At 57.0% G+C, this 21299-nt stretch overlaps 1 protein-coding gene across 6 annotated transcripts in view; it reads left to right on the plus strand.

Annotated features, from left to right (window-relative positions):
* Positions 1–356: 356 nt before the first annotated feature.
* BAIAP2 (BAR/IMD domain containing adaptor protein 2) overlaps positions 357–21299 on the plus strand; it is a 41566-nt gene continuing 20623 nt past the window's right edge. For all 6 annotated transcript variants that reach the window (XM_027725351.2, XM_027725358.2, XM_027725354.2 and 3 more), the window contains exons 1-6: positions 357–462; positions 8696–8771; positions 10703–10789; positions 19447–19508; positions 19817–19888; positions 20202–20339. In XM_027725351.2, the coding sequence (XP_027581152.2) occupies positions 391–462; positions 8696–8771; positions 10703–10789; positions 19447–19508; positions 19817–19888; positions 20202–20339 (507 nt within the window). In that variant the 5' untranslated portion in view covers positions 357–390. The remainder of the gene's footprint in view (positions 463–8695; positions 8772–10702; positions 10790–19446; positions 19509–19816; positions 19889–20201; positions 20340–21299) is intronic.

Consider the following 21299-nt stretch of genomic DNA (forward strand, 5'->3'; position numbering starts at 1 on the left):
ATGGAGCATGGGATGGGATACGGGACGGGGAACGGGATGGAGAATGGAGTATGGGATGGGGCCCGGGGGACACAGGGGTTGAGGGCACAGCGCGGTGCACCCCTCCTGTCCCCCAGCCCCGCACCGCTGGGACGCGGAGCGGGGGCCGGCCCGGCCCGGTGCGGCTCCTCCCCGCGGGGCGGTGCGGGGCGGTGCGGGGCGGTGCGGGGCGGTGGGGGGCGGTGCGGGGCGGTGCGGGGCGGTGCGGGGCGGTGCGGGGCGGGCCGGGGAGGGCGCGGCCGCCGGCAGCTCATAAAAAGCGCCGCGGCCGCTGCGCGCGGCTTGCCCCGCGCCCGCGCCCGGCCCCGAGCGCCGCCCGTCCCGAAGCGCCCCGCACCCCGCCCGCCGCCAATGGTGCTGCCCGGACCGCCCGGCATGGCCCGCGCCGAGGAGGGGCATCGCCTCACCGAGAATGTCTACAAGGTGAGTCCGCAACAGGTGCCCGGCGCCGCGTCTCGGGTTTCTGCAGCAATCTGAGTTATTTCAGTTATTTAATCTCCCCCTCCATCGCCCCATCCCCGGGCGCGGGGCGCGGGCGGGGCCGCCCCCGGGATGTGCACGGAGCCGGCGGGGCGGCAGCGGCTGCCGGGGCTGGGCCGGGACAGGGGGCGAGGGGCACCCCCGGAACCCCACCCGGTTACCCCCGACCCTTCCCCGGGCACCCCCCCCCCCCCCGGGAGGATCCACGGGGACCGGGAATGTCCGATCCCACGGTGGGCAGCGCTGTCCCCGCATCACCCCGTGCGGGGACAGCCCCGCGTGCCCGTCACCCGCTGCTTTGCCACAACCATGAGCCGCAAGAGCTTTCCCCGTCTCTTGGAGTTCGGCAATATCTCTGTTTTCCCCTTCTGCTTTGCTCCCGGTGTTCTGAGAAAAATCCAATAATTTATGTGGCTTAATTTCCCCCCGAAGGAAGCAGTTTCTGCTCCGCTGGGTCTTGAGACCGAGACTAATAAAACTGCTGTAGCCTAACGTGTAACGCAGGATGTCGTTTGTTAAACTGGGAAGCTTGCACGATTTCCTGCGATTTAAGGGGTTGGATTGAGTTACCTGGGAGCCCAAAGCAGGAAAAAAAAAAGAGATAGAAGAATGTAGTACAAAAAACACCGAGGCGGTGAAGTTCTGAAGTCTTGGTTTGGAGATCCTGGTGTGTAACAGCTGTTCAGACAGGGCTGTGGCACCCAAAATCTTGGCCACACTGAGTCTTGGTCACTGTTGTCTGAGGTCTCTGGGGCTCCCTCCCACCCTCTGTGTGCAGTTGATGTACCCCAACTTGGCCCCGTGCAGGCTGCCCTTGGTTTGGGCAGAGCTGGCACTGCGGGGTGTTCCCAGGTCAGGCCCCGGCACGATCCGTCCCCTCCCGGGTGTTTGTGCTCGGCCCCGGGGCCGCCTGGGCAAACAGGGCGAGAGCTGCCGGGGCTCAGGCTGGGGACGGTGGCTGGGAACAGCTTCAGCGCGTGACTCAGTTGTTGTTGGAGCTGTGTTGTCCTCGAAGAACAGGGCTAATGACAGGCTTGGGGAGCAGGTCACCATCTCCCCGGGCACAGCCCTGTCAGGGGCGCACGGGGCGGTTTGTGCCATCCCAACAACTGTGCTTGAGAGAAGCTTGTCCCCCCGTGAGGGGTGAAGGGCAAGTGCTGCCAAGGCTCTTCTCTTGCCTCATCTCTCCTGTGCCGCGTGAGCTGCGGGTCAGAGCCGGAGCAGAGCCCTGGGCCCGGAGCGAGCGACACCCGGCTGAGCCGAGGGCAGAGGGTGCACAGGGGGCCTTGGCTCTGAGGGCCAGAGGTGCACTCAGGAGGAGGCTGAAGATCTCCATCAGTTCATGAACACCTCAGTTTCTCAGGGTTTCAGTGGGAGCAGCCAGGTGTAGGGCATGAGAACATGGAGCTGGTGGAGATCTCATGCTTTTACCCAAAATCAGTGTCTCAGCGCTGGGAGGTGTAGGAGGGTGGTCCTGACTCCGTTTGTGTTCCCTGCAGTGAACAAGCAGTCACCTCTGAAGCCAACAATGCTTTTCTTGGCCTCTGGAGATGTGTGGCATGTGGTGCATGCAGGAACCTGTTGTCTTCCTGTTTCATGGAGGACTTTGGCCACCCCGGAGCCCAGAATGAGGGCTGGTGGCTCAGGGTCTGTGGGGTCTCTCTGTATCTCCTCAAGCTTTGGAGTCTTCGAGTCCAAAACCAGCCCTGGTGCTTCACATCCCCATTAGCCCAGTGGTTTTTTTGCCCTGTGCTTTCCTGGCCTGTGCAGGAGCCTGAACACCACAGTGGGCAGGCGGAGAGGACCCTGAGAAGGGGGGTGATGCCACCAAACCCGGGTCCGGGGGGGCCTCCATCCGTAGCCGCCGTCTTGCCGGGGTTTTGGCGGCAGCAGGACCAGGGGTTGAGTGTGTTCCCCACGAGGTCTGGAGCAGGAGCCAGGAGCAGGCAGCTCCCTGCCACGCTCCCCATGCCAGGCACCCTCTCCCGCGCAGGCTTTCCCGAGGTATTCTGCTCGGGAAGCCCATTGTCATCCTTCTCCAGAACCAGCTCTCACCCTCGGAGTGACTGTGCTAATGAGATGGTGGAGGAGCTGTCAGCCGCCCCCGAGCCGATGCTGCCACTACAGGCAGCTGCCTACACACGGGGAGTAATTACAGAGGGAGACGGAGGCTGCTGGCACCTTCCGCCAACGTAATCCCACCTTCCCTGGCGCTGATTCACTCCCAGGACCCCGGCGTAGCGGCACAGCTGCCGGGCTGGGCTCTGCTGTGAGCCCTGGGGGGTGAGCCCCAGGGCTGGGGGTGCAGCGTTGGGTGGTGGTGAAGGGCAGCTCCTCATCCCTGCTCTCCATTCCCCGCTCGTCCCTTGCTCCAGATTGTCCGTTTGCAGAAAGCAGGGACTGGCAATTCTTCCTTCCCCCCAAAGACAGCTCTGTCTCCTCCCGCCAGATGAGATTACTGCCGTTTACAGCCCAACCTCCATTTCATTTTAAAGCCATTTTTGCGTGCGGAAGATCGTTCTGCAATGGTGTACGAGTAGCTCTGTGTTTGAAGAGGTGTTTGCTTAACAACACCCCAAAGTCGAAGCCGAATTGTCTGGCACAGACATGGACAGAATCCCTGATGGTCTGTTGCTCCCCATCAGCTGTAATTGATATTACTGTGGTATCACAGCCTCTGCCTCCTTATCTCCAGGCCCAGAGGGACAAGAGCAATTCTTCCTCAAGTGATTCAGGAGGGAAATTGTGGGTGGTTTGGTGTGTTTGGCAGCGGAGGGATGATGTGGTGTGGCAGAGGAGGAAGAAGCCAGCCTGTGCTACCCTGAATTCCGTGCCCTGTGCTCCCTGCTGTCTCTGCTCCCTGCCTTGGGGCTTCCTGCACCCCAGTTGTGGGAAATCTGTTGGCTGGACCTCGGGGCTCTGAGCTGCCTGTGCATCCCATGGTCGGTGTCACCGCTCCGAGGGATGGGAGCACCCCATGGGCAGTGGGTGCCATGTGCTGGTGCCGCAGGGAGCGGGTCAAGCACTGGGAAATTCCTTCCCCAGCAGTAGCTGGAGGGTGGCAGGTGAGGGCTGGGCTCTCACTCTGTGGTGAGCAGGGCCTGGGGCTGTGGTGTTTTTACAGGGCAACACCTTTTTGCCAGAGTTACACCTTCACAGGGGCCTTGGCTCTGCAGCCGGGTCTGTTTGGAGCGAGGGTCCGCAGTGGGCTCGGCTCTGGCGCTGCCGAGTGGCTCTTGAGGTGGGAATGCTGCTCCATCCCCTCTGCCTGTGGACTGGGAGAGCATTCCTGACCTCTGCTGACATGGGACACCTCCACACTGTGAAGCTCGAGGATTACAAGGTGTTATAAAGCAGGTAGCTCCTGCCTTGCTGGAGGTACCCCAGACCTCTTCCCGTGCTGCCTGCAGATCCCGCAGGAGATGGATGCTGCTCCCTGGGATGGAGGCAGCCCCTGGCTTTGCCTTCAGTGCTTTGTTGTGCAGAGTCTGCTCGTGGCTAAGGTTTCACTGGTGCTGCTCGTGTTGCAGGGCAGGGCAGAGCACAGGGCAAGCAGCTCCTGCACTGAGCAGCTCCTGCTGGAGCCTTTGGCTGAGTTGAGCCCCTCAGTGCCGGGGCTGTGGGACCCTCCTGGCTCTGCAGCAGAGATCCCAACCCCGAGGGCTTGTGGATGGCTCTGCCTTGCAGGGGTGACCACTGGTGAGCACTGACAAGGTGCTCTGAGTACTGTGCAGATCCCCATCCCAGTTCCCTTCAAGCCCAGACCCTGATTACAGAGACATTCAGAGCTCTTGCCCTGGAACTTGGGTCCCCTCATCCTCTGACACAACAGCTAAGAGAAACTAAATGCCTTTAGATGAGGAACACTGGGGTTTTTTTCCCCTGATTTTCCCTGTCTACCTGGGCTCCTTCTTGACAGAAACTTGGCTCCTAAAATCCCTGAGGCTGCTCCTGATGGCACCAGGCAGGACAAGCTGTGATGGAGGAGGCAGCGCTGGGCTTTGCTGGTCATTAAATATTGATACTGAAATGATGGTGTTCCTGGAGCAGGGCTGACCCATTTAGAGGCAAAAGTTCCTTAGAGCTGAGCTGCTTCTGCAGTGTGACTGTGGAGTAGTGGAGAGTCCCACTGTACTGCCCCTCCAACCTGCTCGTCATGGTCACCCAATGACCCGCTGTCACCATGAATCACCCAGGAAAGTCCTGGGTGCCAGGCTGAGCCCAGGCCACTGTGCATTGTCAGCCTTGACAGGAGCCATAAAATCATTAAAAAGGTTGGAAAATCCCTCTGAGACCATCAAGTCCAACCATTCCTCCAGCACTGCCAAGGCCACCACTAACCCGTGTCCCCATGTGCCACATCCACGTCTTTTGAGCACTTCCAGGGATGTGTTCAAAACATTGCACCCTACTGCTGCGTGGGGGCCTCAAAAATGGCATTAGGAAACCAGTGAAGGTGTTTTTAGCTCAAAGTCCGTCCGTTGTGGTCACTGAGGTGTTGGGACATGCCCCTGTGGAGGGTGGCTGGGAGCGGAGCCCGGGGCATGGCACATGTGGGGATGCTCGTCCCTTGGTCGAACCCAGGAGCCTCCTCGCCCTGATCCCAGTTGCCCAGCCCTTTGCAGTGTGGAGGGGGGCTGGGATGTGAGGTCTGGCTTTAGTGGCAGTGCTATACTCGGGGCAGGGTGAGCACTGCTGGCATAGTCAGCTGGTCCTGCCCCAGCCGGGGCTGCTGACCTGGGTGCCCACAGACTGTGGCCACCGACCACCTCCTGCCCTGGCCGAGCCAAACAGCACCTGCTTTTCATTTATCTTTCTATTTGGTTTTAGGAGTTGCCTGAGAGGCTGCGGGGATGGACCTGGGAGAGCTGTGTAACCTTAAATTTTATTAAAAGTTGTTCAGGTATTGTGCAGGACTTTCCTGCGCAGGAGAAACCTGAGCTGGCTCCATTTCCAGCTTGGGGAGGACTTAAACTTAGGATTTAGGAGTTGGACTTTGATTCTTGTGGGTTCCTTCCAACTCAGGATACTTTATTCTGTTCCATGATGCTCAACTTTTCCTGATGGGTTGACTCTTACGGGATTGGGGCATCCTGGCTGCAGCGGGGAGGGTGCTCAGAGGGGAGAGTGGGGACCTTGTTTTCTGTCGCCTCTTCCTCCCCCCCTGAACTGAGCAGGGTCGTGTCCTGGAGACCTTGTGCTTTGCATTAGTTTCATTTTTGGCAGCTGAATAAAGCTGTGCCAATCCCGGAGAGCTGAGTGGTATTACCCAGGGAATTCAGCGCAGTGGAACAAAGCAAAGCCCTTTCAACCCTTGGCTGCCAGGTTTTGTGTCTGTGTTTTTCTGAACTCTGCCCAGGCAGCCCGTGGAAGACAAACAACTTGTGGGTGCTGCTGAGGGGGCAAAATCTGGGGGGAGAGTGAGATTTGCTTTCATTACCACACTGCTGCTGAATATTGGCTTTGCTGTGGTGTCCTGCAAACCTGGACCCACCTCTCCTGTGGGGGGACAGCCCTGTCACTTGTCCCCACAGGGGTGGGGGGATGCACCCCTGGTGTCACTGGAGCAGCTCCAGCACATCACCATGCAGGGAGTGATGCTGTTGAGTCATTCCATGCCATAAATCTGTTTATTTTCCACTATTTCACCTTGGCAGATCTCAGCCTGTCACCTAGAGGGGGGTGCAAAGGTGTGTTGGCTCCGGAGTCACCTTCCCTTCCCACCCTGGGAGTGAGAGGAAGGCTTGGAAAAGGCTATTTTTATCTCTGGAGTGAGGAGCCCTTTTCACCGCCCTCATCCTGCCGGGCTGTTTTTGTTGGAGGCTCCAGACAATGTTTTAAAAACATTCACTTTCAGCAAACTTCCTCCTGAGGGTTGGTGGATTGTATTTGGCCAGCAGAGTCACCTCCCCCCGCTTTAGCTGGTCCGTGAGACCTTTTGGGGGGCTTTTATCTCTTTATTTATAGGTTTAAAATGGCTGTGCCACGACTGGGTTGTGCCTTGATTCCCTCTGGTTTTAGGGAAGATGTGCTGAATTTTGGTTGGCGCTTTGTCTGTGGATCCCATTCCATCATTTATTCCCTCAGTTTCATGCTCAGGACAACGTGTTTACACAGCACTGCTGAGAAAATCACATTATTTACATATCCCTGTGTACATACCCGTACACAAACACTCCGCCGAACCTGCAAACTGCCGAAAAATCGCCTCCCCACAGAAATTCTGCCAGGGTTTCTGCTGCTTAAATATTATTCAGTCTCGGAGTGCTCAGGCTGAGCTGAGTGTGGTTGAGGCTGTAGCTGTGCATCTGCCGGAGGTGAGGATGTGTCTGTGGCCCCACCCCTGCCGTGGGAAGGGGGGAATTGTCCCTGTCCCCACCGCGGGCAGTGATCCCACACCTCCAGCCGCTTTGTGGGGTAACAGAAGTAGATTTTTGACCAAAGCTAAAGGCGACGTGGGCAGGATGGAGCAATCCTCGTCAGTGTTAATTAACTCGCATGCAATTGTCTCCTACACCTCGGAGAACACCTCGTTCCGTGGCTTGTTGCTACAGGTTAATTTTCTCCCTTCAAGCTGAGCACGCTCACCAGGCTGCTCTGTGCTGCCCCAAAACAGTTTCCAGGGCACCCGGGTCATCGGCAGCCTTAATTAGCAGGGCAGCGCCTCGTTAGCCTCCTGCAATCATCGCCGGTGCTTGGCAGGTTGTGGATGGTGGTGGGGGATGGACCGGGAGCTGCGGGGGTGGGGGGAGGCTTTGGGGGCATCCTCCTCTGCTGCTCCCACTGCTGCTCCTGGGAGGATTAACTGGATTTGCCCTGGAATACCAGCACCGGGGTGATGCCACCCCTCCGTGCTGGTGCCCCACACGGGCTCCTGCCCGTCGAAGCCCCAAAATGTCTGTTTTTGAGCCGAGGAGGCACCGGCCGAGCCCCGCACACGTGCCCGCGGGAGAAAATTAAACTGTCAGACGTCGAGGGCCGGGCAGCAGGAACTGGGGATAAAAATGCCTCAGGCAGAAAATGAGCTTTATAGTGTTGGCCAGCCTCGGATGAGGTGACAGATGCTTAATCAGCTTATTTGCTGTAAGTGTCTGCCTGTCGTCTTCCCTCCCCTTCCCGGGGTGGGGATGCTTCCAGCAGCGTGCCGGGGGTGCAGAGCCCCCTCCTCCCGGGGGGATGCCCGTGGATCCCTGCTGGGGGATGTTTGGGCACTGAACTCTGTGTTCTGGTGGCACCCTTGGCAGGAGGGTGTCCCCGAGGTGGGGCAGGGGATGGGGGCTGGCTCTGGGGCTGCAGCCAGGCTGGATCCAGAACGGAGGCTGTGCCTCTGCCAGGGCTGGGCTGGGATCGGGTTTGGCGATGCCGTCGGTGCCGGGGTGAGCGGCCCTGGCAGGGAGGGTCGTGGCTCCGGTGCCAAGTGCACAAAGAGCCCTTCTTCTCCCTGATCCGATTATTCCTTCCCCCATCTTAAATAAGGCCCTTGGAGCGAGGGAGGAAAAGCTCAGACAGTGCTGCTGGTGTTCACCCCCACCCAAAATCAGGCCCTTACGGGCAGGTGTCACCTGCCTGTAGTGACACCGAGTGCTCTGAGACCCGGGCGTAATTCCTGGCTCGTGCCTTGGGCCGAGGCTGGCACGGCTCAGGGGGATGCTGGTGACTTCAGTCTGCCTCATTCCTGGGTGGATGTTTGGAATGCTGTTCTTCAGCCCTTCCTGCTTGTCCTGGATGGACAGAGCTGGTGCTGCTCCCTGGGGCCATCCTGGGAGTGGGACATCACCTGCCATCATCTCCCAGAGCTTGGGTCACCTCTGTGGTTGGTGTGAGGGTCACTGCTGCCTCAAACAGCCACTTAACAGTCATTACTATGGTCATTTTTGCTTTATCTGATAATTTTCTGGTTGGGGCATTCGCTTACCTCTCACAGTGATGTTCCTGAACAAGGTATCTTGTGGGGCACTGCAGAACCACCTTCTTATTGTTCCTTGTGGTCTTCAAACCCAGCTCGGTCTTCCTCAAGCTGTGAGATGAAGGGGATGATCCTGGAACATCTTCCAGGGAGGGGGAAGGACTTTTTTTCTCTCTCTTTTTGTGTTTATCAGCATTGAGTTGAGCATGGAGCTGTTCTGTCCAGCTCCAGTCATCCCTGCTAATCCCAGTGATGTTCTTTTCCCTTTAGACGATCATGGAGCAGTTCAATCCCAGCCTCAGGAATTTCATTTCTATGGGGAAGACCTATGAAAAAGCCTTAGCAAGTAAGTGACCCTGCACTGCTGGTGTGGATATTGCTGGAATGCTGGGGCTGCCAGGCTGGAGAGGGTCTGACTGGGCAGCATAGCCTCAGGAGGGGGGAAAGCTGGAAAACCAGCTTGGGAAGCTCTTTGTTCCCATGATGGGGGAACTGGGAGGATGGTTCTTGGACCTTGATGCAGAGCTCATGTCACTGGGATGTGCAAGGGGCCGTGGATGTGGGAAGGATTCAAGGGGTGAAACGTTGGGAGGCAGCAGGATAACAAACACATCTCCAAACAGTTCATCTTTGAATGTTTAAAATACTGAGAATTAAGATTTTAAGTTCTGCTTAAAGAGGTGTTACTGAAATGTTTAAATTGCCCAGAAGAATAAAGAGAAGGAAAAAGCCTAAAAGTATTGATGGCAGCTCTTGATTGGGAATGCAGGATCCTATTGGGAGCCATTAGGGAGGTGTAGATTTAAATGATCAAAAGGAAGCTATGAATTGATTAAACCCCAAAATGGAGGGTGTGGACTCAAACAGGCTTTGTGCACTGCCTGGGCCCTCCTCAGCTGGGTTTTAAGGAGGTTTAAGGCTTTTCTCAACCCAGAGCTGTGTTTTTCCAGGGAGGGCTCTGCTCCCTTCAGAGCCACACGTGTCTCCTGGATTTTATTTTTCTAATATCCCGGTGAAAATGCCCATGAGGGAAGAGGCTGTCATCATCTCCAGCCAGTGGGGGAGAAAATGCTTGGGCGTCTCATGTTCTTAAGCGCCGGTGTTTGCGATCCCACCTTCGGGAAGGATCCCTGCCCCTGCTTCCTGCCCGGAGCACAGTTTCTTTCCTGCAAGTCAGATGAGGCTCCTGGGTGTTTCCATGGGGATCCTTTAAGGTGCAGCCCTCCCCCTGTTCTCAGGTACCAGCACTGCCCCTACTCCAGTGCTCAGCACTGGTTTTCACTGGGTTTTAATGGATCAACCAGCCATGACGTGGGAAGAGCCCGTCCATCCCGGTCCACTGCACAGGGGCTGTGGACTCTGACCCCCAGGGGTGGGATACAGCACCCTTATGAGCAGCAGCATTTCCCAGCTATTCCTAGGGATGCTAACGGGGCAGGGGTTCACAATTTGGGGGTGCTTTTCCCTGCTGATTCCCTCCTGGCAGCAGGGAAGGGAGGAGAGGTAGGGGCTGACAGGGAGAAGAGGTTTCCCTTGGGACTGCGTTTTTATTTATTCTTCTGAAATGTTGTCCTGATAACTCAGCTTTTAATTACCTGGGAGGTGGATCCGTTTATCCCGAGCTGTTCTATCCCAGCTGAAGCCACACACACACTAATCCTGGCATTTGGGGAAAACCAGCCTGATCACTGGGTTTGTATTTTTCCCACATCCCTACTGTGAAAGCGCTTTGAAGCCAAAGATCTTCCTGTAATTTTTAACTTGTCTTGGGTCATCCTTTCCTTGATCCCTGAGCTGGGGGAGCAGCTGAAGGAAGGGCCCAAACCTGGAGCCGGTGCAGAGGCTGCAGCCCAGCGTTGGAAGCTGCTGAGCTGGGGCTGTACAACATGTTCTGTGATTAGAGGAAACCCCCTGCTTATCTGATTAAAGTCAAGTGTGTAGCTGGAATGTCAACAAACAAGGCTGAACTATAATGAAAGTCTGTGATATTCAATTATTCCGCAGTGATTTCTCAGAGCAGAATTAGCAGCCTGATGGTTACACTGGAATGAAAACCACCGAGGTCCTGCACGTACCTTTTCTCTCCTGAATTGCCCTATAATCTCGCTGCTCCAGCCTTCCTTGCTCACTTTTCTTCTGTTTGTTGTTTAGTCCCTCCCTGTGGCGTTTAAGCCCTTTGAAGTAATATCTATTTTAGTGTCTAGCATCTCCTCAGTGCCCCAGCAGTTCTAATAACCATTAAGGAGACTATAACTTGCATTTTTTGATGCTTTTTAGGTATGACATACGCAGCAAAAGGGTACTTTGATGCTCTGGTGAAGATGGGAGAGTTGGCCAGTGAAAGCCAAGGGTCGAAAGAATTGGGTAAGTCACCAATTTGCTGCTAAATGGAGTTGCAGACTCTGAGCACAGGGATGAAACCAGATTTTGGTGTTGCTGGGGAGAGCAAGCTCAGTGTAGAGCTGATCTGAATAGTAGAAGTGTCTCTATATTTACTGTTCATGTAGCTTGAGAAAAAAACCTGATGTTCTTAGTGTCAGGGTTTTGTGGCCCCATCAGCTCGTGGTGTTTTTGGAGAGCAGCTTCACAGTGGTTTTGTCTTGCTCTACAAAGGAGAGAAGCAGCAAGTCTTGGCCCAGCAGCTGGAGCAGTGCTGCCCATTTTGGGCCTCTAGAGGGGAAGGTGTGGGGAGAGGGAGAAATCTGGGGAAGGGGCAGGGTGGCTGTGCTGGAGCAGTGGTGGATCTGGTGGAGGTCACCTGGCACTTGGGCTGTGTGTGACAGGGCTGGGTGGGTGCCCTGAGTGCAGCAGATCTGCCCAGGATCTGCCCTGCCTGCAGGTTCCCTGTGCCCCAGCACCACAGACTTGTGTTTGCTCCATTGCTGGCAGCTGTACAGACATCACGAGTGTGATGCTCGGTGCCTCCTTCCCCCTTCTTACACTCACTTCTCTGATCAATCCTTTGGGAGCTGCTTTCCCACTCTCCCCAGTGCTCAGACATGGCTCCTGAGTTCTCCCTCCTTGCAGCTGTGGTTCGAGGTGACCCTCCCAGCTCCCCTCGTGGTTCAAGGTGACCCTCCCAGCTCCCCCTGGGGTGCTGCAGCCTTGTTAAGGCTCTCATGGACCTGCGATGGGTTCTGGTCTCATTGCCTGTGCAGTCCCAGGTGAACTCCCCCTCCTCCTCCTCCTCCTCCCGGTCCCTCCCTCAGCTCTGGCTCACTCTGTGCAGGGCGATGGCAAACTGCTCATTAAAGCATCTCTCCGGGGCAGTCAATTAACAGAGAGGTTGGGCTGAAACGACTCCAAAGGACTCCGAAGGACCCGGGGAGCAGCCCCTGGGCTGTGCTCGGTGTCAGACCCTGCCCCCCCAGCCCCGCTGCTCCAGCTCGCTGCTGCCTCGGAATTGTGCTGGGGAAGCAGTTAAGTGTCTATGGAAACCGAGTCGTGGATTAAAGCTGCCTGGAGCAATCTGCTTCTGGTTAATAAATAAAACAAAGAGCCTTGTGTGCGACTGCGAGGGCCGAGCAGACCCTGCGAGGGGCTGCCCTGGGGCTGACACACACCCCAGCTCTGTCCTCCCCAGGGGGAAGTTTGGGTGGGAGCCTGGGGACCCCACACCCTGCCTGCCCCTCAGAGCAGCTCCGTGTTTGCTCACGCTTCAAACCTGGGTTTAGTGGCTTCTGGTGGCCCTGGTTCCTCCCCAGGGATGCCGGTGTGATGTCCTTAGTGCCCTCCCACCGTCTCCGGGCGTGCATTTTGTGTGTGGCTCGAGTATTTTGGGGTTTAAAATGTTTCCAAATCACTGCTCCTTCCCCTCTTGGTGTGAACATGTCCGAGGGAGGCTCCTGGCAGCTCTGGCTGCCCCTCGGCCCCGTGCTCTGTTGAGCCTGCTGGTATTTACTGTGGCAGCTGCTCCGAGCAGGAGAAAGTCGAGATAAAATTTCTGGCTGCAGCTCAGTGGAGCTGATAAAAGCTGGGACACAACCCTCTCCCAGCAGATGTGTAAACAGGGGCTGAGAAATGTTCTGGGTTGGGGCTGTGCTCGCCAAAGGTAGGGCTCTTCCTGGGAACACCTTTTACCTTATCGCTCCCTGGGCTGGGAATGCCGACAGCGCCGGAAAGGGGCGCTGGGCTCTGGGTTCTTTCATAGGGTCACAGACTGGTTTGGGCTGGAAGGGACCTTAAAGATCATCCAGTCCCACCCCCTGCCATGGGCAGGGACACCTTCCACTAGCCCAGGTTACTCCAAGTCTCATCCAGCCTGGCCTTGGACACTTCCAGGGATGGGGAACTCATTTCAGAGCAGCGAAAGGGGATGCTCTTAATTGCTGCTTCCATTAATGTCGTGCCCCCCACCTCCCTCCCTGAGTGGGAATTTTCCTCCAAGAGTTATAGGGAAAACTGCTTCACGATGTCAGGCAGGATCCTGTTGGGACCACAGCTCATGTTTCCACCCTCCATTGAAAAAAAACTGAGTTGTTTTTTTTTTTCCTCCATAACCCTTTCTTTTCTGAACCTAGATGCTTTTCTGATGTCCTTCTTGGGACAGGAGGTGTCAAACCCTGCAGCAACGCAGCAGGTTCATCTCTGAAAACACACAGCCCTCCAGAGCACTGCTCCAGTCTCGGGTCCCAACTCCCTGTGGGGCTGCTTAGCACTGTGCATTGTTTCTAAATTCTCCATCAGATTTTAGGAACTGTGTGTAGACAGGATAATCCCATGTGGGAATGGAAAAACTGGCAATAATAACACCCTTGAGCTGTAATCGGCTCTGGGGGCTGAGTTTTCGGGTGCAAGTGTCTGGTGGGGCCGTACCTGTCTGAACCCACTGCTGGGGTTTGGGGTGTGTAACTCAAGTGATGCTCTGAGCAGGTCCAGGGTGTAGCTGTCAGTTGTCCCTGAGCAGCAGAAGAGGCACTTTGCTCTGTGCAATTCCCTGGAGCCCAGTCCTTGACATTTGGGGTTAGATTCGTGCCCACAGTTCCCCTGGGAAGGGGCTCCTTGGGCTGTTCCACACATCCTCAGTGGCTGCTGAGGGGGCTTTTGGGAAGCTGCAGAGCTGGTGTGAAGGGCACGTGTGTGTGATCAGTGGAGGTTTGCTCCAGGCTGGATCCTGGAATGGTTTGTAACCCCTTCTGATGAGCTCCAGTCTCATGCACGAGTCCTCAGGTGACTTTGGCCCTTTTCCAGCTCCTAAGGTCCCTTGGATGCAACTCAAATTGTCATTTCTTTTGACCTTCTTGAAAACTAGGCCATGACAAAGTCATGGAAGGGAGTTTTCTCCTGGTGAGCGGAGCTGGAGACATTTCCACTGGGATGCTGGGGCTGAGCAGCACCTGCAGGAAACACCTTTGGGGCTGGAGGTGAATTTTGCTCAGCAACTGGATTTCCCAAAGGTCCTTTGAATGAGTGAAGCTGCTCTGGGTGGCAGGGCTGTGAAAGGGCAGCACATGCAATAATTAGTCAAACATTGTTGAGCTGAAATGAGCCCCTGGTAAATAAGGGCTTTTCATTTGCACAATAAAATCAGGACTGATGGCACCTTTATGGCTTGGGCTGGAAGGGACCTTAAACTCATCCAGTTCCACCCCCTGCCATGGGCAGGGACACATTCCACTAGACAAGGTTTCTCTAAGCCTCATCCAACCTGGCCTTGAACACTTCCAGGGACAGGGCATCCCAGAGTTCAGCCTCTCCAGCAGCTCTGGGGTCTGGCCCAGCTCTTGGGAGGCTTTGTGCTGCACCAGATCCGCTGGGAACATTAATCTGTTAATTGGATTTGTGGTTGCTTTGGGTAGGTGCTTCCTGCAGCAGCAGAGATGCAGATATAGATCCTGAGGGTGTCAAAGGTCACGGTGGTGCTCTGTGTGGGATCAGGGACTGCTGGAGCTGGCAGTGGCCACGGTGCCTGGTGTCCACTGGGGGTGACAACTCTGTGCTGGTGGAAGAAAGGATGCTCTGGACCTGCATTTCCACCTGTGATTCTGTTAAAAGACCTGAGAAACTGTTCCAGAAATCCAAGGCTCTGCCTCCAAGGTGTGTGGGGAGGGAAGGAAGCTGCAGGAATGGGCTTGCTAAGGGTGCAGAAAGGCAAGAAAGACCTCTCAAATCCTTCTGCTGCCTCAGGACGGGGCTCTTCCACTGCCTGTGTTGCCTTTCCGCTGCCTTCCTCCCTCTGATGAGGAGCAGACGGCCAAGGCAGTAGCTTGTTCCCACCACCCTGTGTTTGGTACGTGGTGGTGGAGGGTTGTAAATGAGCATCTGTGATGGCCATGTGGCCTGGCTGGAGTTGCCAAGGTGTAGCAGCTGGGTAAGGTTTGGGTTTCACCTTCTGTGGTGACGGTGACACCTTCCAGGGCTGCCCAGCTGCTGTGTGCCCCTGCTCTGTGCCTGGGATGGGCTCCTGCAGGGATGCTCCAACCTTCTGGGGGGATGAGGGGCCCTGTGTGTGTCCATGGGCTGGTTCCTGCCATCCATCAGTGATGGGCTGAGCAGGTTTCAGAGGGGTTTGGGTTGGTGTGTGGCCAGCTCCAGGACCTGGAGGTGTTTGCTTCCCTGTGGGACTGCGGGTGTGCAGGATGGATTGGATTGTGTGGGCCAGACTGGTGAATGTGAGGTGGTGTTCTCATGTGCTGATTAATCCAGAACCACCAGTATAGCAGCTGCCAGAGCAGTTGGGCATCAGGGACTCGCTGGTCTGTACATCTTGGTACAGATACAGGATTGGTGCCCATCCAGGGGGCTGTGGGGGGCACAGAACATCCCAGGTCACCCCAGTCTCTAATCTGTGCCTGGTAACAGTGTCAATGGCAACTGCTCAGCCTGAGGGAGCCAGTTACTGGGACTGTGTTAGCGAGTCAGGATGCCTTGGGAAGCTCTTTTCCCTTCACCTTGTCTCTCAATAAACAGCAAATGCCTGGAGCTGTGCCAGGCGGGGCTGGAGCAGGGGCTGGAGCAGCGCTGAGCGTTGTAACGCTGACAGTCACTGATGTATTATCAACACATCGCCCAGTCCTCTGGGGCTGGGAGAAGTGAAACCCTTCTGAAGAGGAAAGGGGTGAGTCAGCGTGGAGAAGCTGATTGTTTCCCCACACTCATCTCCTTCCCCCTCCCCGCACACGCACGGACCTTCCCCGGCTGTGGCGAGGGAACGCTGGTACTGATGGAGCCAGAGCCTCTCCCCAGGGAGCTGTTGGGCTGGAAGTGCTGCTCCCCAGGCCTTGGGAGGTGGTCTGTGCCGTGTGCTGGGTCTGTGAGCCTGGATCACGACACACTGATAGGAGGGAAGTGATTCTCTTGGTTGCGGAAGTTTTCAGAAGAATCGTTTAGGTTGGAAAAGCCCCAATGTTAACCCAGCACTGCCAAGGCCACCACTAAAACATGTCCCCTAGTGCTGCACCTAAATGGTTCTGCCTTAAATCTGGCTGGATCAGATCTTCAGCACCGAGGTGCTGTGTGAGCAGAGTTATTGCTGGTCTGTGTTTATGGGATGTGCCTGAGCCCTGACCAGGAGAGCTGGTCGATGATGGTCCCCTGGCCACCATCTCCCACTGCCCTTGCAGGATAGGCTGGGCTGCTCCAGCCCTGCACAAGCATCAACATGTTCTGTCTTGGAGCAATTTGGCTCCCTCATTAGTGAATTGTTGGTATTTTTATTAAAAATGGCTTGTATCTTGCTTGAGAGGGGGGAAAAAACCATAATCTTTAGTCTCTGACAAGTCCAAAGCAAACCCTGGAGAGCTGGGATCCCACTGCTTCACCTTCTGGAGGGGCAGCTGGCTCCTGCCGTGCCAGTAGCAATGGGAGGGATGTGGAACAACCTGTTTGCCTGTTGTGGGCTGGGTGTGGAAGGGAAGGGCCCACAATAGCTCCTATAGTTCTTCTCCCAGAGCGATACTGTGAGTCAGCCATAAACAGCAGCTCCTCCTTCCCTGTGCTCTGAGCCTGTGGGGAGGTGTGTGAGCGGGTGAAACCCTCTGCGTTTTCACGGCTGGGTGTAGGTGAGATGCTTCACCCGGAGGTTCCTCAGCTGCAGGATGTGTGTTTTGGCAGCAAGGCGATGGTGCTTGAGCTTGGCACAACTCACGCTGTGACCTGAGCTCTTGTCCTGCTGCACAGTGGGAGTTCAGCTGTTTAACTTACAAATACCTGTGGCAGGTGATGCATAACGCCCGTGGCGTGGGTGGCTGTGCTGGTGCCAGGGTGTGTGCCCTGTGCCGTGGTCCCAGCCCTGTTACTGAGGTCTGGGAATGCTGTGGGGTTCTCTCCTCATCACCAAGGTGGTCCCCCCATCATTTCACGGTGTCACCCCCGACACAGTGCCACAGATCCTCTTCTGAGCCAAGTTTTGAAATACTGAGGCTTTCCAGCTACCGTGGTATCTCTTAGTCACAGTTTCACTTCATCCCTGTTCTGATTTGTTTTTGGGGTGACATGTCTGTTAATGTCTCACACAGTCTGTAGGTTTTTGTGGTGGTGAAGCAGCTCACGGTGTGAAGGTATCGGGGTGTCAGAGGTGCCATGTGGGAATTCATACCACGCTGCTGCTATTTTTAGGGGATTTAGTTCAAATCCTGCTGCCCGGTGTGGGCTCCCAGTGATGGCAGAGGCCACGGGAAACCCGGAGCTGGTTCCTTCGGAGCTGGCTGGGGAGAGGCTCCGGAGGAAACTCGTGTGGCTCTGGGCAGGCATCCAGCCCTTCCTGTGCCGTGCCAGCCACAGCACAGGGCTCACCTCGAGCTGTGGGTGCTGGGCTGAGCGTGGGGGGCACAGGGGGGATGGCAGTGTCCCCTCCCAGGCTGGGACACAGGGATGGAGAGCTGCTGGGAAAGGCTCTGTGCCGCTGCTCACTTTGATGTGGGGCCGGAACGCCCCGATAAGAGCTGAGGGGGTGGTGGTGGAGGAGAAAGTCAACCCAAAAGATGTGTATCTGTGCTGAGACAAGCACCACGCGCCGCCCTGGCTGCTGGGAACAGACAATTCCCTGGGTGAGGAACGTGGGGAGTGGGGCAGAGCCCTCTTGCCCCAGTGCAGGGCTACCCAGAGCTGGGTTTGGGGATGTGGATGTTATTTCTGAGTGCCCTGGACCCCGCTCTTGGGTGGCTTGGGGGCTCAGCGTTGGTGGCCAAAGCCCTCAGCCAGCCCTGCTCTCGGGGTTTCCACTCTGGCCAAAGGGGAAGCAAGAGGGAGAGGGGGTGGTGCAAGCTTTGGGAATAATGAGCATTGATACTCTCCTGACAAAGCCTCCTCAGCGTGACGTCAGTGCCTCCTTGCAGTGGGAATTCATGCACTTCCCATCATTGAGCTGTCACAGCCCGAGCAGGAGCGATTTCCTGACGGTCCCGTGGTGGTGACCCCTTGCCCAGAGCTCCCTGCTCGTGTGTGAGGCTCCTCACTGCAGACACGTGTGGTGGCCGGGTGTGAGTGCTCCGCTTGGCTCGGCACCTGGAGAACCAGCTGGAAAAGTCACAGCCGGCTCAGTGGCCGTGGAGATCTTGGCACACAGTTTCCTCCTGGTGAAGGAGTGGAGCTGCAGCCCTGCCATCTGGTCACCTCTTGCTCTGTGGGGTGCTCTGGGCATCGCTGCTCTCTCAGGGGGCGCAGGGGGAGGGTGACTCTGGCAGCAGCCGGTTCTGTCACTGCACTGACCCGCAGCAGAGGGGCCAGTGCCTGCCAAGGGATCGGATTTTAATGTTTGCAGAACAGTGCGAGACACAGTGTATGGTGCAAAGTACGAATTGCTCCAGCCAGGAGAGCAAAGAAATGTTGGGGCAGGTTGTTCCTGGTCGGCTGGGGGTGTTGACACTCGGCTGGAGCGGGGCCCACGTGCCCAGGGATGTGGAGGGACGGGGAAGGGCTGGGCTGGGCTGGCATGCACCATCTGTGCTGGATGAAGGTCCCAGTTGTTCCCTTGCATGGTGAGGAGCTGGTTTGGCTCATCCCAGCCTCCCTGAGGTTTGTCCCAGGGCTCTGGGGCTGGTGTCCCCTTCCCATTGCATTTCCCATCCCTGGGGTTGGGTTCTGTTTTTTAAAACTCCGTGTATGTATTTATGGGCTGTATCTTTGGTGCTTAGAGTCACAGGTGCTGCTCTGCTTTTCTGGGATGGAATGTGGGATGCTGCTCCCCTTTGGAGAGCTCCAGTGGGTGTCAGGGATCCCCCAGCCCTGCTTGGGACCTGCCAGGGCCAAGTCCTGAGGCAGGAGCAGCTCAGAGACATAGCTCATGGCTTTCCATTTTCAGACAGCTCCATGGAGGTTGGGAGCCTTGTGGGAAGCTGCAACCCACTGTGCTGGAAGGCAAAGCTTCCAAACTCAGCTCTGAATGGAGCTGACAGAGCTGGGCTCTCCCCAAGGCTCGCTCTGATCCGGAGACAGGATTGGGGCTTTCAGTCGAGCGGTAGCGCTGGCTCTGCTCCTGAAAGATCCTCCGTGTGTGTGTCTGGCTCCAGCCACTCTGGGGCTTCTGCTGAGGCAGGACACTGCCCTTCCTCCAGGAACAGCACTGGGTGTGGGGCTGGAATCCTGCACTGGAAAAGAAAAATGAAAGGAAGTGACAGAGCAGAGCTGGGACTACTTGGCCACAGTGGGGATGCCCTGGGCAGCAGCTGCAGCCCTGGCTCTGCCCTCGCTGCCCACACCTGGCTCAGCCCCTGAGGCTGAACAAATCAGTGGTTTTGAGGCAAATACCAGCCCAGGGCTTAGCCCCATGTCCTGTGACCTGCACTGGGTGCCAGGGCCATGTTTGCCCACTGTGGGTGCCCTGTGCTTGGCCTGGGGGAGAAGGGCTGCCCCAGGTGCTGGGATCCCACTGCTGCTTGTCCTTGTTTCCCTTCCTGCTACACAAGGTTTGCCTGTTTGCCCCTCCCTGCAGCTCCCCAAAGATGGGCACAGGGGCATTCCAGCAGCATCCCTGGGTCTGGATGCAGATCCCTCCTTGCTAGCAGAGCGCTGCCTGCCCCAACCTTAGGGTGTCCCCCTCAGCTTGGTGCCTCAAACGCCCTCCCTTCATCTTGTCTTTGCAGGGGACGTGCTCTTCCAGATGGCAGAAGTCCACAGGCAGATCCAGAACCAACTGGAGGAGATGGTGAGTGCCCAGCCCGGCGTGCCGGGGTCTCTGCCTGGCCAGGGGCTCTGCTGGTGCAAAGTGCCTTGTCTGAGTGACAGCAGCCCCTCTGACATGGATTTGTTGAGCTCCAAAGGGTTTGCTCTGCTTGGGCATCTGTTTCTGCCCTGCTGGGCCCCCTCTGAGTGTCCCTGTCCCTCGCTGCCATCAGCCTGTGCTCTGTCTGTACAGCCCTGCTCACCTGCCATCCCCGGTGCCACCTGGTGCCCGCAGGGCGCCACATTTTGCCAGCCCTCCACAAGAACCATGTGTTTTCTTTCTCCCTGCAGCTCAAGTCCTTCCACAACGAGCTCCTGATGCAGCTGGAGCAGAAGGTGGAGCTGGACTCCCGGTACCTGAGTGTGAGTTACGGGCGCGTGTCCAGCAGCACAACCCTTGGCTCGGGTGTCCCCACATCCCCCCCGTCACCCACTCCCAGCTCAGGGATGTTGTCCCCTGCCACAGCTCCTGCCCCTGTTTACAGAAGTGTCCCCAGGGTCACACGTTTCACCGTGCACAGAACAGTGCTGTCCCCAGTGTCACGCTGTTGCAGCCCCTGTTTACTCTCCAGGCCATGGGGATCCCACTTTTCTGGAAGGGTGTCTCTGCTTATTTCTGTCACCCCTTGGCAGCAGGAGCTGTGGCTGAGGCTGAGCTTTCTCTTGTCACGTCCAGGCTGCACTGAAAAAATACCAGACGGAGCAGAGGAGCAAGGGGGACTCACTTGACAAGTGCCAGGCAGAGCTGAAGAAACTTCGGAAGAAGAGCCAAGGCAGCAAGAACCCCCAGAAGTACTCGGACAAGGAGCTGCAGGTAGGGCCCTGGGCGGGGGGACACGAGAATCTCGGATGGGGGGACACAGGCATTGTCCCTGGGCTGGCAGCAGGTGCTTGGTGCTGCACGGTGGAGGTGACCAAGGTCTTGCGAGCGCTTAGATAAGGACTTGCTGCTCTCTTTAGAGGAAGGGCCCAGCAGAATTCGGGGTTCTGGTGGGGTGTGGGAGGTGTGGATAGGGAGGGGGTGGCAGCCAGCAGCGGAACAGGCTGTTCTCATGGCCACGGTGCAGAGTGGGGGCTGCGAGCTCCCCTCGGCAGATGTGCCAGGCGTGTGCCAAGGCCTAACCCAGCCCGCTGCTCCCGGTGCTTCTCACCTTTTTGCTTCGTGAGTGACACCCGAAAGACCATTGATTTCTGTTGTGCCCGAGCCATCGTCCTCTGGGTGTTTTCCTGCCGGGTGCCCCTTCCCCCCGCGGCGGGGGCGGCCGTGCTGAGTCACCGCGGTGTGACGGCGCGTGGGCTCCGTGGGCTCCACGGGCTCCGTGGGCTCCGCGCCCACCACACCCTCCTCGGGGGGCCGGGGTCCCTCATGGCATCTCAGGGGGCTGTGCTGCGGGTGAGGCGTTGGGGTTCCCTGCAGAGGGGGAGTGGGGTTCGGGGTCTCGCTGAGGAGCATCCAAGGCACATCGTGGCAGTGCCAGGACGTGCCGAGGGACAGCGGCAGTCGGGTCTCTGGTGGGTTCACAGCAGGAGTTCGTGTCTCCTGCACTCTGCAGCCTTCAGTTTGAGCTTTGCCCGGAGCACGGCTGGTCCTGGCAAACTTTAAGGGATAATTGATGTACCTCCGTGCCCTGGCTGACAGCTGGGTGCTGCTGGGAGTTGAGGCCGTAAGTGATGGCAGCACGAGTAGTGCTTGGAAAGGGGAAGATGAAGCCAGAATCCAGGAATTACCCTGTCCTGTCTCGAGGCGTGGGAGTGTGTGTTGGGTTGGGACCAG

This window comes from Pipra filicauda, unplaced genomic scaffold (assembly GCF_003945595.2).
Source record: "Pipra filicauda isolate LSUMZ 115617 unplaced genomic scaffold, ASM394559v2 scaffold80_size11013439_pilon, whole genome shotgun sequence".
Taxonomy (NCBI): domain Eukaryota; kingdom Metazoa; phylum Chordata; class Aves; order Passeriformes; family Pipridae; genus Pipra; species Pipra filicauda.